General features: G+C 36.2%; 1 protein-coding gene across 5 annotated transcripts in view; it reads right to left on the bottom strand.

The window, feature by feature from the left end:
- Positions 1–581: 581 nt before the first annotated feature.
- Positions 582–13,292, bottom strand: part of LOC132299540 (pleiotropic drug resistance protein 3-like) — a 30,896-nt gene continuing 18,185 nt past the window's right edge. For all 5 annotated transcript variants that reach the window (XM_059796239.1, XM_059796237.1, XM_059796235.1 and 2 more), the window contains 18 exons: positions 12,478–12,531; positions 12,280–12,370; positions 11,765–12,066; positions 11,021–11,302; positions 10,540–10,853; positions 10,212–10,372; positions 10,028–10,131; positions 9,012–9,165; positions 8,796–8,930; positions 8,579–8,652; positions 8,147–8,479; positions 7,582–7,872; positions 6,882–6,965; positions 6,610–6,743; positions 3,974–4,201; positions 3,006–3,177; positions 2,157–2,411; positions 582–1,024 (listed from right to left, as the gene is read on the bottom strand). In XM_059796239.1, coding sequence (XP_059652222.1) covers positions 767–1,024; positions 2,157–2,411; positions 3,006–3,177; positions 3,974–4,201; positions 6,610–6,743; positions 6,882–6,965; positions 7,582–7,872; positions 8,147–8,479; positions 8,579–8,652; positions 8,796–8,930; positions 9,012–9,165; positions 10,028–10,131; positions 10,212–10,372; positions 10,540–10,853; positions 11,021–11,302; positions 11,765–12,066; positions 12,280–12,370; positions 12,478–12,531 — 3,426 coding nt within the window. In that variant the 3' untranslated portion in view covers positions 582–766. The remainder of the gene's footprint in view (positions 1,025–2,156; positions 2,412–3,005; positions 3,178–3,973; positions 4,202–6,609; positions 6,744–6,881; positions 6,966–7,581; positions 7,873–8,146; positions 8,480–8,578; positions 8,653–8,795; positions 8,931–9,011; positions 9,166–10,027; positions 10,132–10,211; positions 10,373–10,539; positions 10,854–11,020; positions 11,303–11,764; positions 12,067–12,279; positions 12,371–12,477; positions 12,532–13,292) is intronic.

Genomic DNA, 13,292 nt, shown 5'->3' with positions numbered 1-13,292 from the left:
GAGCCTATACGAGCCGAGCCCATCATTGTTCGGGCTCGGTTCATTTACCAAACGAGCCTCGAAATTGGGCTCGAACTCTGCTCATTTACTAAATGAATGAACTATGAGCCCGAGCCCGAACTGTTCATCAACAGTTGGATTCATTTGCAGTCTTACCTGCATATCATTCTTTTTCAGGTCAATTGCTACAGTGTCCCTTTGCAGAGTGAACTAAACCTATTGAAGGGCCTTTGAGAAGTCTTGGTTGTTGCCATCACTATCTTCCTCTTTGCCGCCTCCACCTTCTTCCTTTGGTACTTCTCCCTTACCTCCACCTTCACCATGGCCAAGCTTGACTTTCAACTGAGAATGAAGTCTTACAAGTGGCGGCAAAAATGAGAAATTTTATAGTTTATGTAGATATCTGTATCCCATTATTGAATTGGTAGATTTTATGATCCACTAAGATTGTGGACGAAACTGCGCCAACATTGTTTCAGCTTCGCCGCAGTCCAAACGGTTCTTAAAAACTTTCACCACCCGTCCTGCATTATTAAATATTTCCATTTTCACCACAGTTCGATTATAAAACAAAAAACAAGGATCCTTATAATTTCTTTTCCTCACTTTATTTTGAGTTGAAAATGGAGTTTCTAGTTTACTTTGGCCTGAATGAGTTTAATTACTCCAAAGTTGCAGTCAGCTACCATGGAAGATAGTATCTGAACATTAGAAGTTATGAAGCCATAACTACAATGAAATCATGAACAAATGGCTTTACAACATTCTATCTTTTTTGGAATTGAAGCTTCCCAATACAGAATGCAAATAGGAAAGCAAGAATTATGGGGTAAACACTGAGAACAACAGCAACTACACGGCGAAATCCAAAGTAATCGCTTAAAAACGCCACGACGGTTGTTTTGGCTTCTCCAAACACCATAATCTCTCTGTCTATATCTCCATATTGGGAAGCAAGCAAACCATTTAGTGTCCAAGATGTAGGGCATAGATAATACACCCAGATCCACCACTCAGGAATTTGCTGCAACCCAAAAAACAACACAATTGGATTTAGTATCTCTATATACACGAGTCAAAATCCAAAAACCAAGAGTTTACAGTTTCTTACAAATGGTGATTGGGTGCCTCTATCGGAGAGGAATATGGGTAAAAGCACCCGGCAATCTAGCCAAGGTTTTACAGTAGTTTAAATTGCACTGGTTAGCGCAAAACCTTGGGCCATATGGATTCGGCAGGACTCATATGAAGCACAAAGATCAGTACCTCTCGTAAAACTCTTTTTATCATTTACAAATCCCAGTTTTTAGTTCATAGGAAAGTTCATTTTATAATCTTTTCGTGCATTCACTCCATATTACTTTTACATATAGTTTCTTTAATCGAAACCTTTTTTCGCCATTTATGAATCAAGTCCTAAATAGTTAAAGCAACCAACCTAAATCTGAATGAAATCTAAGTTAATAAGCTGAGTTTTACAAAATCTAAGTCACTAGCTAATCATCTGTAAGGAAGGCTTTGAGAAGCTATCAAAAAGAAATGTAAGGAAGGCTTGACCATAAAAAAGCCTATAAAATTCTGCGAATTTGAATCTTTATGAAGTTTTTCTTACCAACTTAAACTCGATGATTCCACCCTCTGTACAAAATTTGAAATGATTGGGGGTCCATCAACACACAAACATCACACACAAAGAAAAAAGAAATATCTGCCAAGAACTGGGAAAAAATTACCTTTTTGTATTTCTTTTAGTTTGTTGCACATTTTATCAACCAATTTTTCAGATTGCAGGCAATTGACTTTAACTTAAAAATAGGAAGAAAATAAGTTTTTTTTTTCTTTCAAAATTCAACTTTTTTACAAAGAAATTTTGACCACAATTGTTACAGACAAAGTTCCCTACATCCAGAATTTTCAACCACTATGCCATTGTATGGTATGCTAAAAAAGTAAGCTTAAGTGAGAGCATTCACTTTGTTCAAAAAGTGTTAGGATAATTTATACACAGTCCACCCCTTCTAGCACCCCGCAATAATGGGAAATTATTTCATATTTTTTCTGCTATCACCACATTATAAAGCTTGATCCATTTAATAGTTTTAAATTTCAGATTCATTCAGGGGAAAGGCAATACCAAGTGTAGATTAGTGTCTTACCGGTTGAGGAATCATAAATCCAGAAAACAAGACGAAAACTGTGTAAAAAGTCGACTGTAAAACTGCAGCTACTGGATAGCTTGGTGTTATTGCAACGAGCAGCATTCCAAGATAAGTGAAGTAAAGCAGTGTACAAAACATGTTGTAGAAGTACCAGAAAACCTTATAAGTTGACCAATAATACCCGATCATTGGATATGTGATGACCACGAATGCAAGTGACTGGGCGAAGAGATAGGGAACCTCGATTATCACCTATGAAATTGGTGCACACATTTTAACAAGCAGGAAGTACAAAAAACAGACAGCTCCTCACATAGCAGTATCATAATACTTTTTAAGCATGAAAACTTAAAGAACAGAATTTGTACATGGCTAGGAATTCAATAAACTATTGAAATCCAATTAACATTTATTTTCATTCTTAGCTATTCATAGCTAGTTTTTATTCGATTGTGGTGGGTTGGGTAGCTTTAGGTCTTAAGTTGTTGCAATAAAGATGTACAACTAGGTACTCTTGTAGCATTTGAGTGAGGAGAGGATGAAGATGGAGAGGACAGGTAGTTTGGTTTTTTACCATGTTTTCTATTTTAATTAAAAAAAAAAAAAAAAAAAATTCATGGTACAGCAAAGTAACTGTTCTATGAGGAAATAGTATTGCTATATATCCAGTTCAACATTCCCACTTCAGGAAGAACTATGAACTATTCATAAACTGTCAATCAAGAACCCTAGGTAAGATCCAACTCAACTCAACATTATTAAGCTCTAAGTCAATTGTGAGGTCAAACCTCACTGGATTTTGATCAAATCAAGTATACACCAATTCAACAAGTTTCGAAGAAGTACCTGTGCAAGTGCATAAGTCCATGAAGCATACATCCCTGCAAATCTTTCCCGATAAAGAACGGATCTCTCTGTCATTAGATAGGGCAAAACTGCTGAGGAATTATTTATACCCAAGAATGTAAGTGCAAGGAACATTGAACCAAATATATTGAACAAGCTCTGCTGGTTATTTCTGTCCAGAAAAGGAAATCAATGTTAGAGATCTCCGGAAATCCTTCCAATAGCATCATTATAGAAACAGAGACCCTACAGATGTAGTCACTAGAGTTCAGTGGATTCAGAAAGCTGAAGATATTTCTTGAAGAATCGTACTTGTGCATCTGTGAAATCTAACAGATTATGAAACAAACCATAAAGTGTTTTGACTTTTTATTTAATGAATTTCGGTAAACTCAAGAAATGAACGAATAGTATATTCTGCAGTCACCAATCATCCATGAGTGCATTATTCAACGTACGTGCGGCCTACATGGGCTGCTAGAGGGGAAGATTAGAGGACAGATCTAATCTTTGTCATTATTATGTATAAAATCGCAGCTCTGAGACTTGAACCCGCACTCTTGCACTTGTGAGCTTGCTTTTTTTACCGATGTACCAAGAAATGATGCTTTCTAAAGTCTTCCATATCAATGCAAATATATGAAATACTAATGCATTAGTTCAGGAAAAACATGTTTCCCATAAATGACCTGCAAAATGACACTATGTTCTCTCTACACTTGCATATGCATTACCACTGGGTTTCATATTACATTTTCCCAAATTTTATGATGCTTGGTCGAATGCTATGGAGAAGTCAGAATTCAGAGCTAAGAATACGTTGATTCGAACTAATAAACCATCTCAAGGAGAAGGATTTATATAACATGTTCATTTAGCCAAATGGATATCACCATATGCCAAAGTTAATTTGAATTGCGTTCTAATATCACTAAAAACCTGACCTTATTTTAACTTAATTTACTTACATTTTCCTTCCCTGATCCCAGAACAGTATTCCAAAAGCCAAAGATGCAATAAGTGCGTGCAAGGAACGCTGTAAGTTGTATGAAGGACTTCTCCAATAAGACCAATGCTGTTTCCAGAGGCAGGACTTGAACTGTCCCCAACAATTTTGTGAGAACTGGGTTGGGAATGACAACTCCTTTGAACCAGGAGGCGGAGCACTTAACCTATTTACAAGCTCTTTATTGTTCCTACAATCAGAATAACAGAGTCATCATCTACATGCCAAATATTAAAATTCTTATACCAGATTACCAGATATCATAAACAAATCAATGTTTTATGGACAACAATTTTCTTCCAGGTTTCATCATGTCCCAGTGGAGAATAAACTGTTACACCGCATTTTAAAAAGTCAACTGTAAGTTACTATCCCGTATTAGATAAATTACAAATGCATCATCCCATATCCAACTAGCAGCAAACCTTATACAGTTGTCATTTTTTATACTGAAAACTGAAGATTACATAATTAGTTAATAATGAAGTCATTCAGAACTCTAATTAACAATAAACATCAAGGAACCGGCACAAAAATTTGATTCTCGGATGCAATGTCACACCTGGCCTGATGAACTATGAGTAGGTGGTTCGTGAATGAGAATTTAGTTGAAACCACATGTATCATATGGCTGGAAAGCAGCTGATAATGATCTAGAAATACACTAGACAGAGCCTATTTGAAATTATTTACATCACAACTAGCCGCAGTCCAATACCTATTTAGAATGATTTCTCATTGTAGCTAACCAATATCCAATCTTTGCCGCAACATTAGTGAGCAGACGGTCAGGGCTACAGACTGGGAGTCTTACTTATTTCCTTTAGAGCCAGTTATCTCTCTTCTTGATACAGATGCATGATAATGAAGAGGCGCGTGCAGTTGTATTAGAAATAGACGAAACTCTTGGGTCAGTTTGGTGCAATGGAAAAGGGAGGAAAGGAAAGGAAAGGTGATGGAGGGTGATTAAAAAATTGAGTTTGGCATAAATGATTGGAAGGAAAGGAAAGGAAAGGGATGGTTTTGGAAGGATATCACAAGGCTTCAACAGTAACTTTCTTATCCTCCCAAAAATGGGAGGAAATGGAAGGAAAAGGAAGGCTAGGGTTGATGTATTATTTCTGATGCCAAATTTACCCTTACACAAAATTAAGATTACACTTGATTTTAGGATTTAGTTTGCAAAACAAGAATTACAGACCTTGATTAGTTGATTTAGAAAAAAATTTAAAACAAAACCCATACATACAAGTTAGCAGTTGCACAGAGAGAGAGGGGGGCAAGAGAGTCGAGAGACAGCGGGCCAGCGGCTGAAGCTTGCGAATGGTGAACCCGAACTAGAGAAGCGGGCGATGGAAACTGAAAGATATGGGTTTTGATTTTTTGAACAAACTGAATTGATATGCCGATATGGGTTTTGATATAGGTAATATGTTTTGAACTTTTGATTCTTGCAGACAGAGTAAACTGAAATGTATGGGTTTTGAACTTCTGATTCTTGTAGATTTTGTAGTTTGCAGTTGCAGAGAGAGAGGGCAAGTTCAGAGGAGAACGATAATAGATATTGAGGCAATTGGGGAGGCTGAAATGATTGCCCTAAAAATATACTCTGTATATTTTTTTTTTCTGGTGGCCCATCATCCATGGGCCTATAAATTTTGAGGCCCCATATATTTATCTTTTAAAATATAGAAGGGCATAATAGTAAATCTATTAAAATAGTTTCCTTTCCTTTCTTTTCCCAAACATGATTATTATCCTTTCCTTTCTTTTCCTTCATTAATCAACCAAACACGATAGGAGGTTAAAATTATCCTTCCCTTCCCTTCCCTTTCCCTTTCCCTCATAACTAGTGTTATCCTTTCTTTTGATTCCCACTGTACCAAACATAGCCTTAATTAGGGGGAGGAGCGATGGTTAGGATCCTGTGTTGGCAACTTTGGAAAGCCCGAAATGATTGGAATTTTAACAACAACAAATGGAATCAAAAAGGCGTAGTGGATAGGGATCTTTTCCATTTTAACGAGTTCCAGAACAATTGTGATAAAATGACTCCTCACCAACCGGACTCTTCTTTTCTAGGTTGGTAAGCCTTTATAGGCCTTTTTTGAACGGTCGAGGGTATAGCAAGAAATACTTAGTCATTCGGGAACCTCCATACTTCTACTAGGTAATTAGTTGAACTAAATAGTGGGAAGTATGCAAAAGGTTTTCGTGAAACCCACTCCCTCACTATCCCATGGATATAACCATCATATGACCACCTTTAAGCTAACCAATATTTAGTCTTTAAGCTCCTATCGCCACCTTTTCGGTCAAAGAAAAAAACCTCCTTGTGCAAAGACAGTATGGTCCGTCTTCGCTTACTGCAAAAAATAGGTTCTTCTCTCAATGCCCCTTGTGTAACTGTCTCTTATATCAAGATTTGTGGGTTATCAGATCTGTGGGCCTGTGGCACTAAAATTAACTATGTAATGGTTCTTCATATGATATTTATTTGAGAAACACCTCTACATTTGTCACATCTAGCAACTTCGTAATAAATTGTCTAATTTCACAGAGATGCACATTCAAAGAAGTGATTGGAAGTTAACTCACTCATATAAAACAGAATTCTTGTATAGCTGGGCAAAATCTACACCAAGTTCAGCTTCTGCAGATGCAGAAGTGACCTCTAGCATCCATGTTGCTGGATTGTAATTATTTCTGATCTTCGGCACGCCTGAGATACCCTGTTAGGGGACAAGGTTAAATGGAAATACAATTAACAAAGCTTTATTTTCTAGTTGCAAAAGGCACATCCTGTACAATAATAAAATTATAAAAGAGGAAAAAGATGTAAGAGGTCTGTGTTGATGTAGCAAGTTGACCTCAAAATACTCAATGGCGCTACTTGAATGGTGACCCAATGGTCCTGAGTAGATCAGACGTCCACCAGTTTTCAACAGAATTAACTGCAGTGAATGTAATAGCAATGTTAGACAAAAGTCATTTGTATTTAAACTACAATTATTATATATAATTACAAAAAAAAATAATTAAAACTACATTTTCTAAGAAAAAGGAAAAAAATTACTGTCCAACAACATCCATGTATTTTGAAGTGATTAAATCCCATTATAATGTAATTAAAGAAAATATCTATGATATTTCCTATTATTTATTACTGATGGGAATAGGTCTGCCAGATTTGGTGGTAAGGCACATCCAACATCAACAAGCTATAGGAGTTTATCACTTTAGTTTTATAGAATCTTAGTTTAACTTCCTATCCTGGACAGTTATATAAGGAGCTATAATCAGAACTTAACCAAAAACACCACTAACTTATAAACATACTGATAAACATTATCAAAGTAACCAAAACAGCTTGGTCTAACTATTTGTGTTGATTGAATTATTCATATATTGCTTGGTTAGTGTATGATAACTGGAAATTGCTATGGAGTGCTACCACCGGTGATCAAACAGCTTTCCAGTTCGTGTAGTTAATTCCACTTCAGCACCAAAATTAAGTTTACGAACTAAATTTCTCTGAAATTGTTACTCACTAATCGGTTGTTTTCCTACCTCATCAAATACTTCAAATATGTCAACACTTGATTGGTGGATGGTGCAAACAACTGTTCTTCCTGTATTAACCACATTCTTGACTACCCTCATGACAATTGCAGCTGCTCTTGCGTCCAGTCCAGATGTAGGTTCATCCATAAAAATAATAGAGGGGTTAGCAGCAACCTCCACAGCTATTGTGAGACGCTTACGTTGCTCTGTTGAAAGGCCATTAATACCCGGTATGCCAACCAAGGCATCTTTGATTCCATCAAGCTCAATGGTCTCAAGGACTTCTGTCACAAATTCCTGTGAAACATACAAAAGCAATTTAAGTAAATGATAAATCAGTAATTAAAACACTCTCATTCCTTCACAATTCAGATTTAAAACGAGAAAGTTAACACTCTCTTTAATTTAAAGAAATGACCTTATTCAAGGTACCGTTGATTGACTTCTCACTTCTTGCTTTAGGCAAGAAAACTATAGTTTAGGCTTTGGGAAAGTGATTCCCTCTTTCTACTCTTACGTATGTAAACATCAAAGAGTAATTGAATTCAACTTCCTCAAGTGTAGGCCTTACATATTTGGTTTTCAAATCAATCTGAGGATGCAGACGCAGCCAAGCAGAAAATATTACTGATTCTTCAACAGTAATTTGTGGAGAATGTATGTCAGTTTGCTCACAATAACCGGATATCCTAGCAAAAGTTTCCTGAACCCTAGGATATCCTCCAATTTTAATTTCTCCTTCAATAGTGCCACTGGTTTTTCTTCCAGAAAGAACATCCAAAAGAGTTGTTTTCCCAGCTCCACTTACACCCATTATTGCTGTTAGAACACCAGGCCTAAATGCACCAGTAATATCACATAGAAGTTGGAGCTTTTTCTGAGTGCAACCCCATTGTCGCATTTCCTGGAAAAAAAAGAAAATGATAAAATTACCCAATAGATCAAAGAGTCTTGATATCCTACAGCCTCTTAAGATTTATACGATATTGTTTTATAAGATTACCGAAGGGGTGTCAACATAGTATTGCACATCTTGAAACACTACAGTCAAGGGTTGAAATGATAAATCCATTCTGTCTGTAAAGTGAAACAAAGAAACCATGATTAATTGCAGTACGAAGATTGCTAACAAAATAAACAGGTGATAAAAGGGAAGAAAATGCATGAAGCAGTTTTCTAAGAATTACAAAAATAGCAAAGGAAGGATTATTATGCCCAACCTTTATAAGGTACTTGAATAATTTTAGGAGGAGAACTGCTTGAGTTATCTTCAACATTGGTACTGTAGGTGGGATCATCACTTCCATGTAACTGGGAGAGCTTTACATTTGAAATAATAGCACGAGAACCAGGAGCTAGAGAAAATTTGAAATGTGAATCAAATATATCAATCTGTAATTTTTAAAGTTGAATTCTATTCAGAAAGATAAACTTACGCTTTAAGAAACTCAAGGCCAAGGTAAACCCAATGTTGAAAATCATTGTAAACCCAAATAAGGCACCAAGTGATATCCAAAAAAAGTATGCATTGAAGTTCAGTCCACGGCTTTCAAGTGTTTCTTGCCCCAGTGTTGTGTTTGTGGGCAACATCTGCAAAAAAGAATGAAGAGCATATAGTGAATTTGTGATATATGACCATATTCTTTGGATAACAAATGAACCACAAAAACAGATCCGGAACTTGTGCCCAATCGTTTCTACTATTAAGACCTCAAAGATGATCATAAACCTCATACAACAAATCATAATCATTATCATGTTATTAATTGAAAAGCTTAAATAAGTTGAGTATCGGAATATGTGGAGAATAGAAAGATATAATTCCTGCAAAAGTATAATAAAAGGGAGCATTGGCAGGAGAAGAAACACACCAATGTGATGTACCACACTAATACATAAAGTGTTTGATTGTTTATGGACAAGTATGGAACAACATAATCAGCAATTAGAATATCTAATTCTCAGTATGGATTGATCAAGGAGAGACAAGTTGAAAACTACTGACACTGGCAAAATATAGGTTCATGATAAACAATCTAAGGATTAGAGAAGTGAGAATTGAAGTGGGTGGAATTAATAAGAACATGAAATAGATGCATAATATAACAAGAGTTGGCCTTAACTGGTGAAGTCAAGAAATTGATTCATGTTGGGTATCCAACTGTTAAAGTCAATTTGTTCCTAGACTCATCATCATTGTTGGTGAACTAGTTGATGATGGCAACTGATGTAAAAAAAAAGATAAATTATCATTAAAAAGGATGTCTGTCCTTATTATAATAGTTAGTTCTTTCAACATATGTTTCCTTGGACCGACCAATGAGACCACACTTGCTTGTTAGCAACTGTAATAGCATATAGTTCATCAAGCATAATTGTACTCTAACGAGAAGACGGGGGGGGGGGGGGGGGGGGGGGGGGGGGGGGACAACTCAGGCAGTAGGACACTCACCTTTTGCCATCTCGGAGCAAGAAATTCATTTACAGCAAGGCCTATCACTCCATATGTTACTGGAGAAACCCAAAATACCCACTTCAACCATATGGGCATGGAGTCTGCAAACAAGAACACAACTTAGTATTCTTTAGGTCATTATCCCTAAGACCACTTTGAAATTTTCTTATTGAAAACTTACATTGTGGGATAATGAAGCCACAGAACAATAAGACAAATAATATAGATAAACTACAAGCTGTTGTAGAAGCATCGACGGTCTGGAAGACTGATGCCAAGAAACGGAACATGGACGATGATGTTAAGTGCACAGCAAAAAGTAGTATGAACTGGCAGAAAAACCTGTGAACAACAGCTGAATTTATAAGTTAATCCTATCTTTCCTGCAACTACAAACTTAGTGTGCCTGTTACTATTAAGAGTAAGTATGAAGTTTAACTAATCTATGAAAAGTTAACAAAAGGTGAGTCAGTGACCCAAACATAGGTGGAGATAGTAGTGACATTCACCTGCCAGCCTCCGGACTGTATCCAATTACAAAATAAGTTAGAGATGTCCAAATTAGAGCTTCTAACAACGAAAGAGGGGCTTTGAGAATGCAGGATGGAATTGCGTAGGCCCAAGCTGGGTAGAAGTACAGTTCTTTCTGTTTGTAGAAAATCGGAAGTCTTGCCAAAGTCATGGACATCTCTGGAAATCCATCAATTATAAGAATCATGAGGGTGAAGAAGAGAGACCCCAGAAAATAGTTTGCATGAACAAAATCAGCACTCATCCGAGTTTGCAGAAGTTCAGTCATCATCATAGATGCGATTATGACAAGCTGCAAAAAACGTGTCTTTTATATTTCATACCTTAGACATAGAATACCAACAACATAACACTGATAGACATGCATGAATGATTAAAGAATGCACTTCCAAAAGCCTGAAACACAATGCAAAAACGAAGAGAAAAAAAATAAAAATAAAAATAATAATAATGACTAACCTGAATTGATTTGAATGCATACAGAAAATAATCCCTTCTCATGAGGAGAAATTCCCTTGACATGCAAGCTTTAAAGAGTGCCCACTTAGAAAGAGAATACATGCTACCAGAAACGGCACAATAATCACTCGGGGGCTTTACGAATGACTTGGAGAGCTCCTCATCTAGCTTCTTTCCCGAAGGAGATTCCTTGAATTTCCTGGAGAACATATCGACAGAAACATAATTGTGAATTTGTTCAGTCCTGTGCCAATACTGTGCTTGATCTTTCCTTGAGATAACCTGCCAGGCAGTCAATATGTTAAATTTATTCTGAAGATATTTGAGCATAAAAGCAATTTAACATGAGCCATGATGAACCTTTTTCTTTTCTTTTCATTTTTTTCCTTTTGTGTGTTTACATTAAACCAAGAAACATAAACTGTACAAATCTATCAGTGAAGACATACCTTCATAATACAATAGGGCTTGAACCGGCCCATTTCCAAAAACCAGAAAAAACGAAAATTTACAAAACAAAATACCAACAAATTGCCTCAGCTACAAATAACAACTGTTAACAACCATCTACTCTAAAAGCTTAGACTGTTAGAGAGTGTGTAGCTTTAATATTTAAATCCTTAAACAACAAAAAAAGCCAAACACAGAATAAAAGCTTATAGCATTCTGGGCAAGAACAGAAAACTGCAGCTCTTCAGACATTTAAAAATGATGCTAAATCATTTTAAGCCATGATGGACTTACCTCCTGGAGGAAGTCAGCTACCCCTTTCCTTTGAGGACACCGAAACCCACAATGCTCAAAAAATTCTAAAACATGACTTCGGTGTCCATGATACACAGTCTTCCCTTCTGCCATCAAGATAATGTCATCAAAGAGTTCAAAGGTTTCTGGTGCAGGCTGAAGAAGTGACACAAGTATTGTAGCATCTGTGATATGTGCCAGCTGTTGGAGGCAAGCAACAATTTGATATGTGGTGGAACTGTCTAAGCCATTTGATATATCATCCAAAAACAAAGCCTTTGTCGGACCTACAATCATCTCCCCTGCATGATACCCAAAAAAAAAAATCTTCAATTATATATAAAAATACGTGTGGATATTTTGGGATATTCACTTCAAATCCTTGGAAGTTGGAACCTGAAGATTGACTGATATAAGGGATTAATTTTCACTATACCAGAGCTAAATATGGTGAAATAGCATAGTGGGTGATTGTACTATCTGCTAAATCTGTCAAACTTTTGTATTCACACTACCTGTGGTTAATCTTTTCTTTTGACCACCAGAGATACCTCGTCTCATGGCGTCTCCAACCAGTGTATCAGCACAGATATCAAGTCCAAGAATCTGAGAAATCATGGCAATGATGGGTAAATCATCAACAGGCAAAGCATTTAGCCATCTTTAGCATACAAAGTAGAAGCTCGGTATTGTTTCTATTAAAAGAGAATTACTTTTAAAATGTAGTCAGTCTGAAGAGTTGTCTTTTGTCCTTCAACAGTAATTGCCTGTTAAAGCAAAAGATAGTTATTATATTGCAATAATTATGCTAACAACTGCATAAATAACACAAGACATGTAATAAACAACTTTACTGTGTTATGTATTAACTTATATCAACTTGCATTCTGAAATGCATGTTTTTAAGCGACTCTTTTGAGTGCCTGAAGCCCTTAATATGTTAGGAGGGTTGGAATGACCATTTAAATTCCTAACAAAAAACCATATTTAAGCGCATTATCATGATGGCATCTACGTTAGGTGTTGAAGATTCAGATGGCCCAACCAATATAGCAATTCATACAAAGTTCCCCTAACAATCTGAACCAAGCGTCTGTTTTTCATGGATCAGTAATGTTCAAAACCAAAGATGACCAATATGGAGACTAGAATTGTGCTTTAATGCTCATCATATGTCTTTGTGTGGACCTATTGAATATGTTCCAATCAACTGAATCTTGTGGATTGATGATGAATGTACAAGGCATGAATAATGTCCTTATAATGACATCCACACCATTATTATAATAATCTCAAGTTTATTTTCTCATTTAACTATAACATAAATCCTAAGTCCCAATTACTATGATATGACAGAGAATACAAGCTGTGACATATTGTTTTCGCTATTCTATTTTTTCTGATTGAATCGTTATCAACTAAAGATTCTATATAGGGGACTTCGCTTGCGAGCTTTCATCAACCAGTTTTTCTGCAATAGCCCAATAATCCATCATTTTAGTTGGTAATTATAACTAAAAAAGTCTGA

This window comes from Cornus florida, unplaced genomic scaffold, assembly GCF_030987335.1.
Source record: "Cornus florida cultivar Cherokee Brave unplaced genomic scaffold, ASM3098733v1 CherokeeBrave_3.0.0_Hap2_Chr03, whole genome shotgun sequence".
Taxonomy (NCBI): Eukaryota; Viridiplantae; Streptophyta; class Magnoliopsida; order Cornales; family Cornaceae; genus Cornus; species Cornus florida.
The sequence above is the reverse complement of the archived record's forward strand: the minus strand, read 5'-3'. Positions and strand labels throughout refer to the sequence as shown.